This window comes from Lepisosteus oculatus, chromosome 9 (assembly GCF_040954835.1).
Source record: "Lepisosteus oculatus isolate fLepOcu1 chromosome 9, fLepOcu1.hap2, whole genome shotgun sequence".
Lineage (NCBI taxonomy): Eukaryota > Metazoa > Chordata > Actinopteri > Semionotiformes > Lepisosteidae > Lepisosteus > Lepisosteus oculatus.
The window spans coordinates 32598633-32618710 of record NC_090704.1 but is presented as its reverse complement, the minus strand read 5'-3'; the positions used below and the strand labels follow the sequence as shown (position 1 = coordinate 32618710).

Here is a 20078-nt window from a genome sequence, read left to right as displayed (position 1 = left end):
TTTTTCTGTAGTAGCAAACTTGCCACTGAGGACCTGTTGATAAAACAATCAAATGGATTAGATCTATAAATCTTTAGTTTTGGCTCTGTGAGTTAATCATGGTTTCGAAGAAAAAGAAGAAAAAATCTGGCGTCTGGCAGTGCTTCACGTACAACACAGAAACCAAGAAAAGCGCTTATAAAATATTACCAGAAGAAAATGCAACATAATATAAGTAGTTCTGTTATGAGTGGAAACAATGTGACAAAAATTTAAACCACCAAATTATATATTTCTGAACTGATAAGTATATCACTTAAGTATATGTTTTGGAAAAGTTAATCACAGGTGAACAGCTTAAAATACTCTTAGCCTATGGTAGTTGTTTGACTGAAATAATACAGTGTCTAAAAAGTTAGTGATTGACTATTTATAATATATTTTTATTTATTTATTATTAATAATATATTATTTTATATAAGTGAATCTAAGGATTTAGGTACTTCTCGTTCTGTCTGGATGTTTATCATAATATTAATATTTATATTATTAAATTATTTTATATATTACATATATAATATTTATTACAGATTATATTTAAATGATATATTATAATTTATATTATTTTTACATTCTTATTAGAAAGTCTCATACAGTGTCTCAGTATAAGATTCATATTGATCCTTTATTGCAGAATTGCAGAAGACCTGTTTGAGGATGAATATTCTTTACATTGTACAAGAAAGACTTCTGCATTTTGATACAATGCTATCACATTAATTAAGTCATGCAATCATGAGGTAGATGGTTCAAATTAAAGGTTTTATAATAACATTGCAGTAGTGAAAGTAGAAACATTTTCATTATATTCTATGAATATACTGTATGTCTCAAAATTAGTTTTCCTCTACTCATTGACAGATTTGCACTATAGAAGAGCCCCTCATCTGTTGAAGACCAAAGATAAAATCTACTAATGTGACCACATAAATGTCCGCAGCCCTGTACAAATTATGTTTGCACCACAGTACAAACAATTTAAGAGTGAAATTACTTCTTCAAATTCTATTCCATTCCTTTAATTTCCAAGGCTTCTATATTGATTTTTGACAGTGTTTTGAATGTAATATAAGACATTTTATACGACCAAATTAAATGGCATGAATGAAATGTAACTAAAACTACTTCAGTTAACTAATTCAGGCCCAAGGAACAATTTGATCTAACTGCTGAATGCCTAAATCAACATCCAAGGGATTTTCACCTGGGTTCATGTGTCCATAACATGTTGTTTAGCTAACAGGTCTGCAGCTACTGTATATTGCCTGAGGAGACAGCTGAGGTGCAACCTGTGAGTAGTGGCCTAACTGATTGAATCCAATCCACTGCGTAGGATTGTGGACAGGGGGGCACCAATAGTTGTTGTGAATATTGCACAAGGTTCTTTGGAGCATGTCTTCAGGAGAGGCATTCAACAAAAATTTTTACAGTGAGAGCTGCATTGCCAACTTGTAGTCCTTCCATATGAACGTCTCCCACCACTACAGGGTGTTGATTCTGGTCCTGCTGAAGTGTCAGATTACATCCCTCTTAGATGGTAGACAAACGTGATGAAATTCCCACACATCAACCCTACTTTCTATCCTGTATTAGGGTGGCTCCCAGACAGATTTTGTTGTTTTTCCACTATTTTAACCTTTACGCAATTTGCGACTGCAAACCTTCTTCATCTTTGTTGTACCTTATAACTGAGTGACAGCAGAGTACCTCACTTGCTCAATCCTGTTTAGGCCCATCTGCTATAACTCATCTTCTTGCTTAACAGCGGGCTGGTGTGGCAATGATTTTAGTTAAGCTGTGTTTGTGGTCCTGGTATTATCTTGTGTGTAACTTAATAACTGTTACATTACAAATGTACACTCCGAGTCTTTTTCTGGATTTTCATGTCTTAGTCTTAGTAAATTTGTTATATAAAACAACCTTCATAACCACTGTCTAGCAGTGCCTCACACTGCAAAACAGTTTAAATATCAACATCAATATACAGTACATGTGCTTCAATATGCCTTTTTGTACAAGACAACCCAGAAATTGCTTGTAGTCTGGGGTAACATTGGTGTCCGAAACTCCATGTTGTGATTTACTGGGCCCACCTGCCTGGGGTCTTCCGACACAATTAGACGGTCTGATGAAGGAGGAGGAGGTCTTGGCTTGGTGATACAAGAGTTGGTGTGTTTCTGGTATTAGACAAGTGTTTCAGGTATTAAAACTTAACATTCTCATTAGAACCCTGTTAATTATGCCCTGCAGTAAGATAAGATCAACTGAGTATCTAGTAAATAACACAAGGGGACATATTTTCTCATGGTTAATTTGGTGAGCAGCAACAACTGATTAAGAGTGTCAATGGACACGGAATACTTGTCATACAATTGCACTACACAATCCTGTGAAACTATGAAAAATATTTGATCTCTGCCTTTTAATCCATTCATTTACAGTACAAACTCTCTGTTGCCTTTAAAACAAAAACATTTTATCCTGTTCAATTACTTTGTCCAATATATGTTCAGTAACTTTGGACATACCTGTAAACTGTAGCATGCATTTTAAATACTTTAAGTGTGTCTCCATATTACAAACTGGAGAGTTAGATCAAATATCCCACAAACTTGCACTGTCTAAATTATTGGAAGCGATTGTAGGAGGACTATAACAGCTGTAGCAGATGGATCTGGATTGTCAGATAAGGGGTTAAAATCAAATTTTTCAGTATTGTCCTGGTAGTGGTCACTGTCCGAGATCTTAATATTAAATGTCTCATTTAGAGATAAACAGGTAATTGTTGTTACTAAGCAAAGGCTTTTTGAAACACTAAATGATTAAGTATTCGCATAATCTCAGAATAACTGGCAACTGTATCTTTCTTATAGTTATCTCGCACACATAGTACTGTATAAATTAATAAGGAAACCAACAGAGATACAGTAATAACCAAATAAGTTATTTTAATAATTATTGTATTGATTCTATTTCAATCTGAAACTATCCTCACATGGGTCACAAAAAATGTAGTGATGTGGTTGTATTTACATGCACAATCATAAAATGGTAACAGTTTATTTTGAAAGCACTTATGAACCAATCACAATAATAGTCTCTTCCTGCAAATGTTTTCAAAATGCACAACATACTTTTTTTTTATTGTGATGGTGCTGTCCCCCGAGATTAGTTGAGTGGTCAATCTCACAAGAAGAACAAACTGTGACAAAGCACTGGTAGAAATTATAGTAAATATAAAATAAATTGCCTGGATACAAAATGCTTGTTCATTCACTTGGGTATTAAAAGGTTATGTAAATAACATACAGTAAGGGTTTAACATTTACAATAACATCCATTTTAGTCTACCTCATAAGCTAATCAGTCTCATACAATTATTAAAGATTAAGATATCCAAAGACAAGTTAATATAATTACTGTTGTAAACTTAATTCTGTTTGAGAAAACAAGTTAACCCTTAAGTTCTGAAGTGTGAACCACTATTCCAGCCGGTTTTTGAATGCCAGAGTCTCATGCAGAAAAAGATACTAAGCCGACTTGATACGTTGGAGAGATGTCCAATTCTCTTCTGGCTAACCAATCTCAAGTAGTAATGTTGGTGTGGGGAAAAAAGAGAATAATTCTTAACCCAAAGCCTTGTGCTGATGGACAGCTCTCAAGGACAGAACTCCTTATTAGCGTTACGCTGATCTTGACGTTACAATAGTTAATGAACTGAGATGTGTGAGTAGGTAGTGTGTCAGAATGCATTGGTTGGCAAAGAAACAAGGTTAATTTAATGCTGAAAACAGAAAAAAGAAACAAGAGTTTGCTATTGATTCTTCTTCAGGTGTGAAAGAGAGAATAAGGTGGTGAGAATATAAAGCCTAGGAGAACAAAGGACAGGAGTCTGCAACGGATACACAGATGAGAAAGAGTATGCACAGGATGGGAAATCAGGGGGAGTGGTGTGAAAAGCTCAAATCTGTAAATGTAAATGCATAGATGATTTAAAAAAAGATATTCGACTGTCATTGAGAGAAGTGGGAAGGTGTGATCCAAGTTTAAGGATAATCGTGACTACTGATGTTCTTGAATAGGAATCCTAAAACCCCTATAACACAATATAGACAGAAAGGTAAGTAAAATAGCGGAGAACAGGAGAAACAAGGAACTATTGGCCTTGAGAGATCTTTGATCTTCACTGCTCTAACATGTTACCTGAAATAGGCTCTCTCTTTCCCGTCATACCAATGTAAATGGCAGGGCATTTTCTGCAAGAGATGCAGTAAATAAGATTATTACATACACATGATCACCTTCGATTCATACTGAAACAGCCTGAGGGGTAATGTATTGTGTATGTGTGGTACTAGAGGCATGTTTACAGGAATAGTTCCCTAGTGTGGATGGTGCCTGCTGGCGGGTAAGGGAACTGTGGACGAGAAGGTTGAGCGGATTAGGTCTTTTATGCAACATGAGATGACAGGGGAGCATTCCAACTGAGGGCTCATCTTGTGCAATGGAGAAGTTATCTTTTAGTATCCTGGGAATAAAAAAGTTGATGGGATGGAAGGGAAGCACCAGGGTAATGCAGTTCTGGGTGCAGGAATTCTTTGTCGGACTTCTGTCTTTGAAAGTGTCAATCCCGAGATGAAGTTAAACAGATGATTTTTATTGCATGCAAGGAACAATAAAACCGAAGACTTGTTCCCGCAAAGAACAACAAAACCGAAGCATTGTTCAAAGCGCCGGTACAAAACTTCCAGTTTATATAGCCCTTTTCTGCCGCTTCTGACGTAGCTCAGTAATATGGTAATAACCCTTTTCTGCCACTTCTGACATAGCTCAGTACTATGGTGATGGGGGAGAGGTCACGTTATTCTGACAGTTCACAGACTTTTGCCAAATGGTCAGTGTTAGGTTACCTTCCCTGGGGGATTTCGTAGCTGGCATCTGGAATCCTTATCAGTTGTCCCCCTTTTCTGCCATAACTCTAGCCTGTTACTTAGAAGTCCAGTCCCCATGCAGAAAGGAATTAGTTAATCCCTTCTTCACATCTTGTATCTTTCTTTAAAGTGTACTGACTAAATTCCATGCTGGTCTTGAACAATCTGTGTGTCACCAATATGGGTGCTGCACTTTAAAGGCCTTGGGATCTTAGGATGATGAGTACAATATAAATTTAATTAATTGTAATTGTTTGTTAGACTGAGATTTTTTCATTCTTTTATCACAGGCTTTTCAAGTGCTTCAGGAGAATAAACTAACTTCCCTTTAACTGAGTAGTTTGTTTTAGTGTAGACAGTATAATGGTATTCTGAACATGTTTTTTTGAACACACCTCATTGCACTGACATTAAAAAACATTTGAAAGGCATTTTCCTTGTGGAGACTGTGGATGACTATGGATAGACTCTACACAAGGCACAACTCAGTGTGTGTGGAGTTGAAATAAACTACTTGTACTTAATTCACTGTCAAAATACTGCTTTTCACATTCCCAAGGACAGTGAGTGTAGTGACAGTACTTTAATATGAACTTTTTATGTTTACTGGCAGCACCAGACTTAAGACATTAGGTTTCTATCACTGTGTCATCCAGTAAGCAATAATTACTTTTCTTTGATTTCAGTTTTGATTGGAATAATTTAAATTATGTAAGTGGATGACAATGATTTTTTAAACATGAAAATTCTCCATACCCTCCATTGTACTATGTTGTTAAATATCATCTTGAGACATTATTTACTAACATGCTACCATTCAGTTTCAAAGGCCTTTTCTAGTATTTCCTATGCTGTGGGAGGCTTTCTGAGAATTTACCTTGTATACTCTTATTCCCTTGTCTCCAAATTGCTTCACCGTTTTCTGCCTTCTTGCTTTGCTGTCTCTAATGTTCCCAGCTGAGAGCTGACCCAGATTTTGGCATTCACAGCAAATTTTTTTACAGCTACAGTATATAGCTTTGAGAAAGGGAATTCTTCTGCATATACTGATCAGCATACAAGACGAACAAGGAACAAAATGTGCCTGAACAGAACTGAATTCACCTCATTGCTTCATTGCCAAGGCATTTTGAAGTCTTTGTTTTTAAACTTTTGATTCAGAATTTGTTTTTTTCATTTCTTAAAAGTCAGCTTTGAAGACTTAACATTTCCCCTTATTAGAAAAATATTTTAAAGCTCTCCAAAGCTGTTAATGCAGACATTTGTCCAGAGCAGTTTAGTAAGGTAAGTGTGAAATACAACAGGAGTATATGTGGTTAACAATAAATGGTACTGGTGGGAATGAGATTGAAGTAGCAACCAATGAAAAAGATTTACATTTTGTTTTGTTCATGTTTTTACCTAGATGCTGCAGGGATTTGATAAACATCTATCATTTTCCTATTCTTAAGCCACTCCAGCTTTGGTCTTGTGCTTAAGGTCATTGTCCTGGTTTAAAGCAGGTTTTCTCTAAAGTTTTTCTTTTTTTTTTCTCCATCGATGTTCCTACCAGTTTTAACTGGCTTCCCAGTCTCTGCTGATGAAAATGAGAGCTACAGTATAACAATGCTTCCACCATTGTGCTTGACACTAGGGTTGGATTGTCTAAGTGGGTTTTCATCAGATGTTACACTTTGCATTAAGACTTTTAAGAAAAACATTAAGAAAAAACCTTTTGCCACATGTCTGCAGTATCACTTAGGTGCTTTGTTGCAAACCACATGTAGAATTGAGATAATCTTTTTTTTTAGTTCCATACAAGCCCAGTTAGTGGAGTGACTAGGTCATTCTTGACTCATGGATATTTTCTCATATACCAGACACTGAACTCTATATCTCTTTCAAAGTCTATTTGCATCTTACTGGCTGTTTCTTGCTTTGGTTTGAATGTGTGGAGAAGACTGTGTGCTGTACATATGAATATACAGTATTAAATTAGGAGTGTGACACCTGAAGAAGGCTCAAACTAAATTTTGTCTTTCTTCATTCTTCTTTTCAGCATGGAAAAAACCCTTATGTGTTCCTTATCAAATATGAATTACTACTTCAAAAAGGGTTGACTGATGCTTTAAAGTAGGGGTGGGGAATCTTTTTTCTGCCAAGGGCCATTTGGATATTTATAACATCATTCGCGGGCCATACAAAATTATCAATTTAAAAATTAGACTGCTATATTTGGTCAAACATTTAATTAACTCACCCCTAATGTGATGGCTGGAACTGCCTCTCTTTGGTGATGCATGTGATGTTAGCTGGTATTGATGATGTTGCTACTCGCAACTGCTTTTCCAGGTTTGCGTCGGTCAATCTGGAGCGCAGTCGATCAAACAACCACTAGCTATCATTGAGTTCCTTGACAGGTTTTCCCTTCACCTCCATGAACTGCTTGACTTCATCCCGCAGTTCGTAAAACACAGTGTGTTAACACTTTCGTAACGTATACACTCCCAGCCTGCCTGGCACTGACTGTCATCTGAGTCACCGCAATACAGGCAGACGGGCCGCGGGCAGCCGGCAATAAGCATGCGTGTCTGTCCCGTTATGTACTCGTATGTGTCCTGTCTATCCCGTAATGGACGTTCCTTGCTTGTCCCTCAAAATTTACGTTATTTTTATGATTCACTTAATATAAATTTATGTTGCTATGAAAAAAGCTCCTAGATTTATTGAATTTCAAGTCCCACCTGCGTAGGGCTGGGCGATATGGCCAAAAACATTATCACAAAAAAAAAATTCATATCAGTCGATATTGATAATTATCAAGATAAATGTCAAATCATTATTTCTTTCAAGTTTAAAGGCAGATTTTTTTCTCCTGAGTGAAAGTTGAAGAAACCAGACAGTTAATTGGTGAATTTAACAACTCTTTATTTTAAGAACACAACACTTGCCAAACAGCAGAAACATTAAACAAATCTGTTAGCTGCCCGTATGCAATACGCACGCGCACTCGCGCAGTATTTAGTGCGCATGCGTGTATCATGCGTAAAGCATTAACATTTATCGAACTTTTGTTAAAATTATATAGGGGAAAATTATATTGCGATAATTATCGTTATCGAATTATCGCCAGTCTCTACGCCTGCGGTTGCCTTGGCAGGGCCAGACCAAATGATTTAAAGCAACAAAATCTGAAAGTTTTGTTAGGGTTTGAATACTTTTTTAAAATGTTATACTTTTGAGGAAAAATATCCTCATTAGTAATCTAGTCTGTGCTATATTTGGTTCATCAGCAGGTCATGCCTTATGGGGGAAAATAATTGGGTAGTCCTGTGCAAACTAAAGTATGTACAGATTTGGGAAAAATTATCAATGGTATCGGTCTTACCAATATTCTTGGTAAGACGGTCTTACTGTTATTTTGTGTATTGTCAGTCCCATATTTAGCACATTAACACAGGAAAGTGTTGTTTTTGGGCAATGACGGCTACCAGAGCTAGCCTAAATGGAAATGATAAACATCCGATATTTCGATCCTGAGAAGAACCTAAAGACAGCTGTAAGACTATACCATGACACTGGTTGTTCCCTAAATACAGAACAATGTCCACCCATGTTCTTTCTGCAAAAGTAATTCAAAGCACCCCACATTGACTCCAACACAGAAAAGTCATAAACAGTAAAGCAGTCCTCTTTCTGAAAGACTGGAGGACTTTAAGCAAAAAAAATCAAACAGCATTTCTCTGCCCATGCTGCAAGCAGTATTTCTGTGAGCTGCTGAAGCGTGCGCGTTCAGTGGATTCAGCTGCTCCTTTGCCTGCCAAGACTTCTTCCTGTCTGGTGTATTATGTGGGAAACCATGTCCTCCTTCATGGATGTCAGTGATTGTTGGTTAACAAAGAAAAGTATAGTACGATATGCAAGAATTTTGTTATAGAGCTTAAATAGAGATTCCTAAAGGGAAACAACCTTGCATTGTGTGTCAACTTTGTTGTGATATTTTGTCAATGAGTGGGGAACCATAAAAGCTCAGTCTTTGAGTCACTACAGTATCTCAGCAACATTGGCTCTATCTGTGGTTCATATTAGTGCTTACATGCTTCACACAGTTATCTGCTATGCTTTGTGAAAATCTTCAGTAAAGACTAGACACTGGTGATCAGCATTTGTTTTGTCATTAATTCTTCAAAAGGGACTTAATTTAATCACAAGCACTTACAGTCATGTATGATGCATTATTATAGCTTCTCCATCCTCATAAAATCTGATGTGATATTGAAGCAGGTTAGAATAAATGCTTCGACTAATTTCTCCTGAGGAAAATCTTTTGTAATTAAAAATGTTTGTTGAATTATTGTGTCATGCAAAGATAGCAATCTCTACTTGTCCCAGTTCCTAATTGTGCTTGGCATATGCAAATCTTCTACCTATAATTTAAATGAGGTTAATTTTCATCTGAGACCAATATTGATTTGCAAGTAATATGTATGAGGTTATATATATATATGCAGTTATAATTAAAATTTAAAATGTAATTTAAACACACCCATATGCATTTTCAGACGTTAGGCTGTTATTGCATTGGGTAATAGTGCTTTACAAAATTTAAATTCCATGCTCATTAGATGCAGTAATCCGTGATTTTGACTGTGAAATCCCTGTCATGACACTCTGAAAGGAAAAAGAAACGCACACAATATCCAAAAACAGCTCACAGCTGTTGATACTGGCAGTGGCGGTGTATGTAAGGGGAGAGGGAAATAAAGTTGTAGAAACCCCAGGGATGTTTTAGCGATGTTAGTTGGCAAGTCAAATAAGACCTCGTCTCTAGGAGTTGCAATATCCACATGGAGAAAAAGAAGTAGCATGTCCAGGACTAGAGCCTGTACTACACCTGCCAACACACTTTAACACCAGCTAGTGGTTTGCTGGTGAGAGTTGGCATAACCTGCATCCTATGCAGCCTGGCCGCTAATGAGCAATATGACATTTTGTGTCCAGTAACATTAATTAACTTCCCAGCAGTGGGCTCTTGACGTGACTGTGCAGCAGCAGTGCTCCTCTCATACCGAAAGTTCCTGCGAATGTGGTCTGTGACACACCTTTTTCACCTTCACTGCTCAACTATAGATATTTCAATGTCACTCACTGGCTCCATAGGAACAGAGGTATTTTAAATCCTCTTTAAAACGAAGCCCTCCTTTCAAAATGGAAATTATTAAACGATTTCTTAACTGAAATTAGATTGAACTATTCATTAAATTGCATATAAAAAATGACGGACACAGACAAGAATGTGTACATGCAATTTAAACCTTTGTTTGATTCTTTTTAAAAAGCTGTTATAGGCTCTAATACTTTCTTTCTGAATCTGAATAACTTTACTTTTTTCCCAGAAGATTGCTATAACAGCATGATGAGAGTCTTTTCAGAAGTGTCTGTTTTTAACTAGTAGAGAATGTTTGACCCTCCTTACTAATGAAATTTCCCCATCTCATCTGCAGCCTTATCAAACCAGCAAACGTCTTGCTTTCTTTCCATTTACTTTTTGTATTCTTTGGTCCTGATGTCTGTAGTGTTCAGTTGTTTGCATGGACTTTTTCAGTTCCTTTCAGGACTTCAATTATTTCTGCAGATTTTTTCTACTTGCATTTGTCTTTATACCATGTATGATCTATCGATTTCCGTGTCTTAATTTCTTTTACTCTTGCCGCTTTTCTGTAGTCTAATCATCAGAAATGCTTTGTGATTAATTTTGCACTTAGAACCAATTTTCTTTTCTTGTTCTCTCTTGACATCTCTGATCATGTTTTCAACTTCTCTTTTTCCCACCCATTAAATATGAGAAATTGATAAAATTACCTATGAGTGCTGATTTTTAACCTAGGTTTAGCTCTCCAATGGATATATTCTGCAAATATGTTCCTGTTTTCTTTTTGATATTGAGCTCTTTTCTTCACTTTAATTTATGTTCTGCAGTCTCGTGCAATGGTTAGGGCTCTAAGATTCTGATCATGGGTTCAAGTCCCAAGTAAGGACACTACTGATGTACCCCTGTGCAAAGCATTTCTCTGCCACAGCAACTATAGAAATAAATTCAATCATTTTTATGTAACTTATAAATATTTGGGTCTTACTTTAGGGGTGTTAAAATTACACTTTACAATAGAATGCCAGCAGCCATATCACCCTACAGCTCTCCAATGGCTACCCACTGAAGTTAAGCAGGATTGAGCCTGGTCAGTACTTAGATGGGAGATCTCCTGGGATGCTATGGTTGCTGCTGGAAGTGGTGTCAGTGGGACCAGCGGGGGGCGCCCACCCTGTGCTCTGTGTGGGTCCTAATGCCCCAGTATAGTGGCGGGTACACTATACTGTAGTGGGTGCTGTCTTTCGGATGAGACGTTAATCTGAGGTCCTGATTCTGAGTGGTCATTAAATATCCCCAGGTATTTCTTGATAAGAGTAGGGAGTTATCCCGGGTTTCGGGCCAAATTTCCCCCTCTCAGCCTTTTCTGTGGCCTCCAAATAGTCCCCATGTATGATTGGTTTGCACTTGCCATGTGATGGACTGGCGCCCCGTCCAGGGTGTACCCTGCCTTGCGCTCGTTGCTTGCCGAGTAGGCTCTGGTTTCCCGTGACATCGTATGGTATAAAGTGGTTTGGTAAATGACATAACATGACTTTACTATGGAAAGATAATGTTATAATGCCAATGCATAAAATGTATAAAGTATAATAGATAGAACAATTGACCTTCTCCATATAAGCCTTGGGTTGGGGCTGTACTGAGGTAAAGGGTTTTAATATCATGTTTTGTCATTCTAGTATAGATTTAATAAAATGGCATTTACAATCCTTAAGTGTTACTAGTAATTGTAACCTTTATAAGCCACTTTGTGTAAAACAATAGCAAAATAACTATAACCCATAATTCCTAAAGTCTCTTTCTTTCTGCTATTCTGTATTTCTGCCCTTATGACCTGGTGAGCTAGAGCTCGCAGCCCTCTGTCTCCACAGAAAATGGAGGCATCCTCCCTCCAAAAAAAGAGTACGAATCTGGTCTGGTGCTCTGTCATTGAGATACCTACCGACCTACAGTAGGTAGTGTGCTCGGCAATCCTAACCTGTGTCTTAGAAGGAAACGTGTCCTGAATCTTGCCCGAAAGATTCCCTGTCAGTCCCAGATCAGCTCTGTCTCTATTCAGCCAGTTGCTTTTACAAGCACGGGACCATTGGTACAGTTCACAATGAATTGCCTGTAATTGCATGCAGCGACGCAACCATCCTGTTTGTATCAGCCATGCTAGCTGCTTTCATCTCCCAGTCCTGTTGGCCACTGTTCCCGCCTTGCTTTAACAAAATTTGCCTGTCATCGTCGAGATGACCATAACCTTTTCCTGCAAACTTGAGTGTAGGTGGTGTCTTTCTGGCCTAAATGTACATTATCAGGCTTGGAGAGATTACTTGTCTGAATATAAGGTTACAATAGAGACTGCTAGATCCACCTACTTCTCTCACATCATTGAAAATTACCATAACAACCCCAGACATCTTTTCTCCACCATCAACAGTTTGCTAAATCCAAACCACCCCACCAGATTACCTGCCTTATCTCAATTTTGCAACACATTCTTAGATTTCTTTACCTCCAAAAATCAACAATATCTGGCATCACATTCTCTCCACTATGCATATAATTTCCATAACTCCTCCCTCCTTATTCAACTTTTCTGGTTCCCTTCTCTCCAACTTCTCTCTTCTTGACTCAGCATCCCTCAATAAACCACTTTATTTCGGCGCTGTTTCTCTTCTCTCTGTCCCATTGTCCTCAATATTATAAATGAATCATTTTGGCGTTGTACCAATGGTCCTCAAAACTGCTGCCATTACCCCATGCCAAAAAAAGCCTAACATGGCTCTCGACAATCTAAGCAATTTTCGCCCCATCTCCAACTTACCCTTTCTTGCATAAATTCTAGAACGCGTTGTCACATTTCAGTTACATAACCACCTCATGTCAAATAACCTTTTCCAACCCCTCCAATCCGGCTTCCATCAACTTCACAGCATAGAAACTGCCCTGTTCACAGTCACTAACGATCTTCTAATAGCTTCGTCTATACTCATCCTTCTTGTTCTCAGTGCTGCTTTTGACACTGTTGACCATGACATCTTACTTTCTCGTCTTGAGACTGTGTTTGGATTTTCTGACACAGTTCTCAAATGGTTCAAGTCTTACCTCACTGATCGCTGTCACTTTGTCTTTCTTAATGGGTATACTGTAGGTCTGAAATTGGTCTTGTTCAGTCTGGTGTTCCTCAGGGCTTAATACTGGGCCCCTTTCTCTTCAGCATTTACATGTTTCTGCTTGGTCAGGTTTTAAGATCACATGGCCTCAACTATCATTTCTACACTGAAGATACTCAAATATACATCCATACCAAACCTGACACTGATGTGGCTGTCTCTGTTCTATCTAATTGCATCTCTGACAAAAAAACTAAAATTTCCTTAATCTTAACTGTGACAAGACTAACGTCATGCTTACTGGCATCCCCACCAACTTTGTAAAGCCATTCCTGTAACTCTATCTGTAGATGGTTCTGTACTTGAGCTTCAGTCTACATTGAAAACCCTTCGGGTGATATGCGATTCTGGCTAAACATTCGACCAACGTGGAGCATATTGTCAGGACATCTTTTTTCCACCTCAGAAATATCGCTAGACTACACACTAAGTTATCACTAAATGTGGCTGAAAAGCTGATCAACACATTTGTGTTTTCCCGAATTGACTACTGTCCTTTTATGGAGATTTCAGAATATCTATTCAAGAAAAAAGCGTACTCAGAAATTATCTTGAAACATGATTGTCACCTTCCCCCTTCTCTCAACAATAGACTAATTTCTTTTTAAATCCTCTGCATTTATAGATTTTGTCTTTTTACACCTCTCTCCCCTTTCTGTGCATACTCTTTCTCACCTGTTTCATACCATTCTCACCTACTGTGTCCTTTATTGACTTGTTCAATGTACTTCTTCTATTTTACACTCTCCCTCACACATGAAAAGGCCCAGAAGCTGAAACATAATTTCTCCTTTCTATTTTTCATCATGGAATTAACCTTATTCCTTTGCAGTTGATGCATGCTGACACAGCTCCCCACTCAAATGGCATTTTTAATAATTTTTTACAACATTCACAGAGTACAAAGAAATGGCAATCCTGATGAACAGAACAGTAAGGAGTTTGGTTTTACTAATGTACGCTGTTGACATTTGTGACAGCTTTTTACTCTTAATCAAATTATGACTGCAAGTAAAAGTTCTGATTTTTAATTATCCATTAATCACTGTTTTAAAACATCTTTCTCTCGTCTTTAGCAGTGTTAACAGTATGTTTTAATAATGTCTGATCCACTCCTGCAGATAAGAGAAAAGCTTGAGTGAGGTCTTGAGATACAGTACCTGGTGCCATTAATTGAGTCTTCTGAGGCGTACCTGAGGTCTAACTGGATAGTTGTTTTTTGCCCAAAATAAAACAGTTTAACCTCTTACAAAATATCACTTTCGTTCCAGTCTTCATGTGTAGCAGTAAAGATTATTATATCTGTTAAACCTTTGGAAAATAAACTGTTACTCATGATACACAAAAAACTTTAAGAAAAGAAGGAGCTACCAATGCTCTGAGAGAAAAGACTTGCTGAGGGGAAAGAAATTCTCAGGTATAGCTAAGTAATCTTTAAAGTATATGAAGTGGCAGACATTAAAGAAGCCATTATGTATTTGTCATTTAAATTGTCAAGTGTACAAAATTTAAGCGTAAAAGAAAAGGGGTTGGAAAAGGTTATTTGACATGAGGTGGTTATGTGACTGAAATGTGACAACGTGTTCTAGAATTTATGCAAGAATGGGTAAGTTGGAGATGGGGCAAATAAGCTTAATTATAAAGCTCTGTGAAGTAGATACAGAAAGGTGTTGATTAGAATGAAATCCTTTCATATCATACACCCTGCTGGTGATCAAGACACTACTTACTTGGAATCAGATTTAAGGAAGAGTAAAGTCTTTCTGTCTGTGAATGTGGAAGTTTTCATGTCTTTGTTATTGATGATGTATGTCCAAGAAAACTCCAAGTTTAATTTAATTACTTTAATTTACTTTTACTTAGCTCATGATTACCTACATTTTTTAATGCCATTGTGTGAATTGCACCTTCACCTGATGATATACAGATCTACTTGCAAGCAAAACCTGAAATGAAATTGTCTGCTTAAGTATCTAGCAGATACTAAACTTTGGATGCAGATACACAGTGTTTATAGTTTTATTCTACATTATCTGTGAAAATCAAACAGTTCAAGCATTGCTACCAATGTTCTGAGAAAACTCTGGGCTTACAGTATTTAATTATTGAGCCCTGTGCTCAGCATGTTGACAGCATACAGTGTAGACTTCAAAATAGTCTTCTTGACTCTTGGTCTTAAGGGAATTTATCACACTTATATTTATGACCTGCTGACAAAGTGCACCCATAGCTGCACTCTCAGTTCTCATTAATTGTCCATCCCATCAATGAGACTGTGAACTGTGACTTCTCCTCCTATGCACGTTGTCTGTGAAATACTCTTCTGTGTGAAATTGGGATTGTCAAGCTCTGTTATCAAATGTAATTGTTTAAACTGGCAAACCTAAAGGTTTTCTCATGTATATTGAGGCATTATTGAGTCATGGCAGCACGGTGATGCACTGGTTTGTAGTTCTTGGGCCTTGGTTCAGTTTCTGGGGTGCTGTCTGTGTGGAGTTTCTGTGTAGTCCCTGTGTTCATGTGGGTTTCCTCCTGGTGCTCCGGTTTCATCCCACAGTCCATAGACATTGGTTGGTTAATTGGCTAAAGGGAAAATGGGCCCTGTGATAGTGTGTGTCTGTGCCTGTGTGTGCACAGCAAAGGACTGGCATCCCATCCAGGGTGTATCCTGATTCTGCACAGGCGTTAGCAACCAATCTATAACTGGTTTAAGGCAACTCACATTTTCTTGTTATCATCATCATTCTCCACTGGGAGAAGCCCTGGGTTGGCAATGGCCTAAAACTGCCTTGAATTCTGGGGCCTGAAGAAGAGAGCCCAGCACTATGTGCTGCACTGTACTAATGTTTCACTGGTGTTAAGGCTATCTAAATGTTTCACTTTTGGAACCAATATGGTAACTCTTTATATACTGTAGGTTTAGAAGAAATTGTGGTATTCGGGATAACTTGTTCATGTTGTTGCTGCTGTCCTTTTGTTTCAGGCCTGATGATCTCAGGTTTTTCCCGGGTGGGGGCAGTTCTGGGAGAGAAGGCATTTGTGGAGCGAGCGGAACAATCAGCACAGTTCCTAAAGGACCACCTGTGGAACCCAGTTGACAGGAGGATTCTGCGGTCGTGCTACAAAGGGGAAGGCACAGAGGTAGAGCAGACGTAAGTGAGACACCAGCTTGCTCTGTATTGAGAAACTATTGAACTTAAAGTCTTCCGGATGGGCAAGATTTACCCAGGCTGAAGTGGATGACCGCTGGAGTATTATTCACTTTTATTTAACATTTTCAGTCCTTTGTTATTTTTTTAGAATAACATTCAGTTTACATAGGCACCTTTCAATTGGCAAAATGCCTTTCCTAATTATGTTGCAAGTTTTCTTTGCAGAAATAGGCTTAGTAGCTCATTGTAGCACAAAACTCAATTAAGTGACTGTTAGGATGGATTTCTAATTTTCGCGAGAGGAATTGACTTAGAAATGAAGTTCAGCATGGAGCATCATTACATTCTTGGAATTCAACTGAGTGCCACTGAATAAAATGGGATTCATTAAAACTAAGTTTAACTTTTAGAAACAAATCAACAAAGTCAGTGGTTTTGATATACAGTATTTATGGCAGTAAATCTGTTTGAACACACTGTTTTTTCTCATATGTTTGTGTCCACAATTGCTGCAGTTAGTGCTGCTATTAGTAGAATAGGCAACTTATTCTAAAATTTTGCCCTTCTTGTGCTATGTAAAAAAAGAAAGAAAAGGTCTAAGAGAGTGATGTTACTTTGATAAAGTAATTGTGTAGAGCTGTACAATTCTCATATTTCCCTTTTAACACAGAGGTTTGTAGAACTTGGAAGTGGTATAATAAGATGTAACAGAAACTCAATGTTATGATGGAATTGTGCATTCAAATTGGGGAGCTTTTGAGATAAAAAATCCATACATTTTAATTCCCTACAGGTGTTGATCTGATCAACCATTGACAAGATGACAAAATTAATTTCAGCTGCACAGCTTTCAGTTTACTGTTCCCAGACAGTGTGAGGAATGCTAACAAATTCCATTTTTACTCTTTTTGAAATTTCTGATTGGTCTGTTTGAGAAGATTTTTAATTAGCATCGGAGTTTGGTGGCTAGTTCAACCTCACTATTAGTGAGTTGTCATTTATACTGCCCTCCTGATTTATTCATAATACAATATTCAACACATACCGATATATTTTGGCCAAACACCGGCTTCCCTTTGCAAAGAAGTTCAAGCATGGCTGAAATGGATATTCTGGCATGAAACTGATCCAAATTGACAAGGAAATGGTTAACTTTACACAGAATAAATGTTCTTGACTGGCCTTCCCAGTCTCTCGACCTCAGCTGAATTTTTATGGTTTGAACTCAAGAAGGCAGATCACAAACAGAAATCAAAGGTTCGGAAGGGCTGAGACCAATAATGCCAGGAGGAATGGTCACAAATCTCCCCACAAGAGTGTCTGTACTTCAGCACACTACAGGAGGCATGTTTTCAATGTATTCTATGCCAGAGGAGGATTTACAAAATGCTAACTACAGGAATGTGAATAAATGTGACTCTTATGTTTAATACACTTAACTATTTATGACAAATACAACTTTTTTAGCTCTCAGTAAAACTACTAAGATTAAAGCAAAACATTATCCAATCTGTAAATCTTTCGATTATATGATGTCTCTTTCTGTTTGTACAATATTAACATAATCGGGGGTATGACTAAATAAGGAGGGCACTGTGTAACCATGACTGTAATACTTATAGATTCTGAATCTTGCCTGTCATTTCTGAGAAGTGTCTTCATATTGTTAGAGTCTTCAGGTTCATGCCCTCAAGTTAGCATTGCCACAGCCTCAGAGTTGTATATGTTTTTATATATTGGTTTACACTTCCATTATGCAGCTTCTTACATTACTGGCTTTGTAGTAAACATAACTTTGGTACCCTCTTCCTCTTTCTAGCCTTTTTAAAATACAGTACTTCAGCACTTTTTAAATCCTTATACCAAGTAGGATGGCTCTCATTCAGATTCAAAGGAGACGTTTTTAAAAAGCTGAAGCTTTTTGTCAGCACGTTGGGTGGTAATATCAAATTTGAAGTGTCTTTGACTTCGACCCTTCTTGCATAACTTGCAGTATATGCACTGTAATGGACACTGTGTTGGAAAGTGGATTTGTTAGTGGTGCAGTTTAGTTCTGGGATGGGTGACTTCACTCCTCAAGAGTCTGTGTTCATGTGGGTTTTATAGCTATTTAAAATTTAAAATAGGTCACTACAGCCGTGATAGTCAGAAGTGGAGAAAAGACTGTAGATAAATAATATATAATGTCATATTTTGAACTGTACTTTTGGGAAAAGATTCTGCTTATTATGCACCTTCATCTGGTGTGATAAGAGGTCATCACCCTGTTTAACCTCGCAACATCCTTAAGGAATACAGAGAATGCATGAAACATACACCATGACTGAGGGTCTAAAGAGCAAACTGGATGCTGCATTAGCAGCATTAGCATAGACGTCTCTAGGATCTTTAGCCAGCCTGCCCAGAGGAAGGGTGACTCATGTATTGACGGAATGCCCAAACATTTCTGTCTTAATATGGAAATTTTGGTTCCAATTTTGAGTGCCTACAGATTAGTCTACTGTCAAAGTGAATATGCCCAGGCAGGCTGAAAGCCATTCCTTCAACTGGACTGTCTTACATTGTCATTGTATTGCTGCTGCTGGTTGTTGACAGAAGGAATCATGAAGTTTAGGAGAATTCTGAGAGCAGACTGAGGGAATGTATTCTGAGACTCCGCCACCTACCTAGCTTTGGTACGAGGGATTGCGCATTACTTCAATTTCAGCACCCTGCATGCAGTCAGGATTGACATTTCTGGAAATGTTTCCAGAGGTAAACGGGGTCAAATGAAAAAAAAAAACATTTTTCTAAACCGAATTTTAAGAGGCCGAGAGCCTACAGGTAAATTGCTGATATGTGACACATGGGTTTTGACTCCCTGGCTTATCTAATGTGACATGAGTTTATGGCAGACTGACAGTGGGCCTGAGCTCTCCTGACAGTGCTCATTGGCTGCATCAGTCAGTATCTGAAACAGCATGAGTTGGAACAGAAAAGTTCAGTGAGGAGACGATCAAACAACATGATTGCTGATCAGTGTTTAGAAATGTTTTGCCGGAAAAGCTACAAACACAGGCATGTTTTATATCTTAACTGCTTCAGACTCCTTCCCTGGCCTATGAACCAGTAATATTTTCTAATTTTAATGCTGTTCTTGTCTGTCTGATTTATCAAAATCAAAACAACAGTAACACAAGAACACAAAACCTATACATTTTCTCCACTTCTTAAGACAAGGAAAAACATGATTAAATATAATAGCCTTTACCCCAAAACCTTAACAGCCTTAAATACACAATATAAGGGTTGAGAGTGCTAGAATAGAATTAAACTGTACATAATAATAAAAATAATAACTTGATGTCTTTTGCAATACTTTCAAAGTAAATGTATGTAGCTGAGTCAAAGCAGATGTGGAAATTATATGATACACATTGATTACTGTTTGGACCAGACAGAAGTTCAGTCAGTTTCTTCATTAAACAGCTATTTCTATTAGGGGAGCTTAGTCTGTAAGATGCAAGAAAGCACTGCTTATTAGAACCCTCATTGTCATTTCTACTGTAGGCTGCATTACAGAAATGCCTTGTGTTTCTGGTAATCTAACCTTTCTCTTTTCATCTTGCCTGACATAAATTTAAGCCATATTTTGGGTAAACATTCCTCCAATTTGATTCCATTTTAT

General features: G+C 37.7%; 1 protein-coding gene across 2 annotated transcripts in view; it reads left to right on the top strand.

Moving 5' to 3' along the window:
* Positions 1-20078, top strand: part of spata20 (spermatogenesis associated 20) — a 129920-nt gene that overhangs the window by 22021 nt on the left and 87821 nt on the right. For both annotated transcript variants that reach the window (XM_006635078.3, XM_015355909.2), the window contains exon 12: positions 16243-16411. In XM_006635078.3, coding sequence (XP_006635141.3) covers positions 16243-16411 — 169 coding nt within the window. The remainder of the gene's footprint in view (positions 1-16242; positions 16412-20078) is intronic.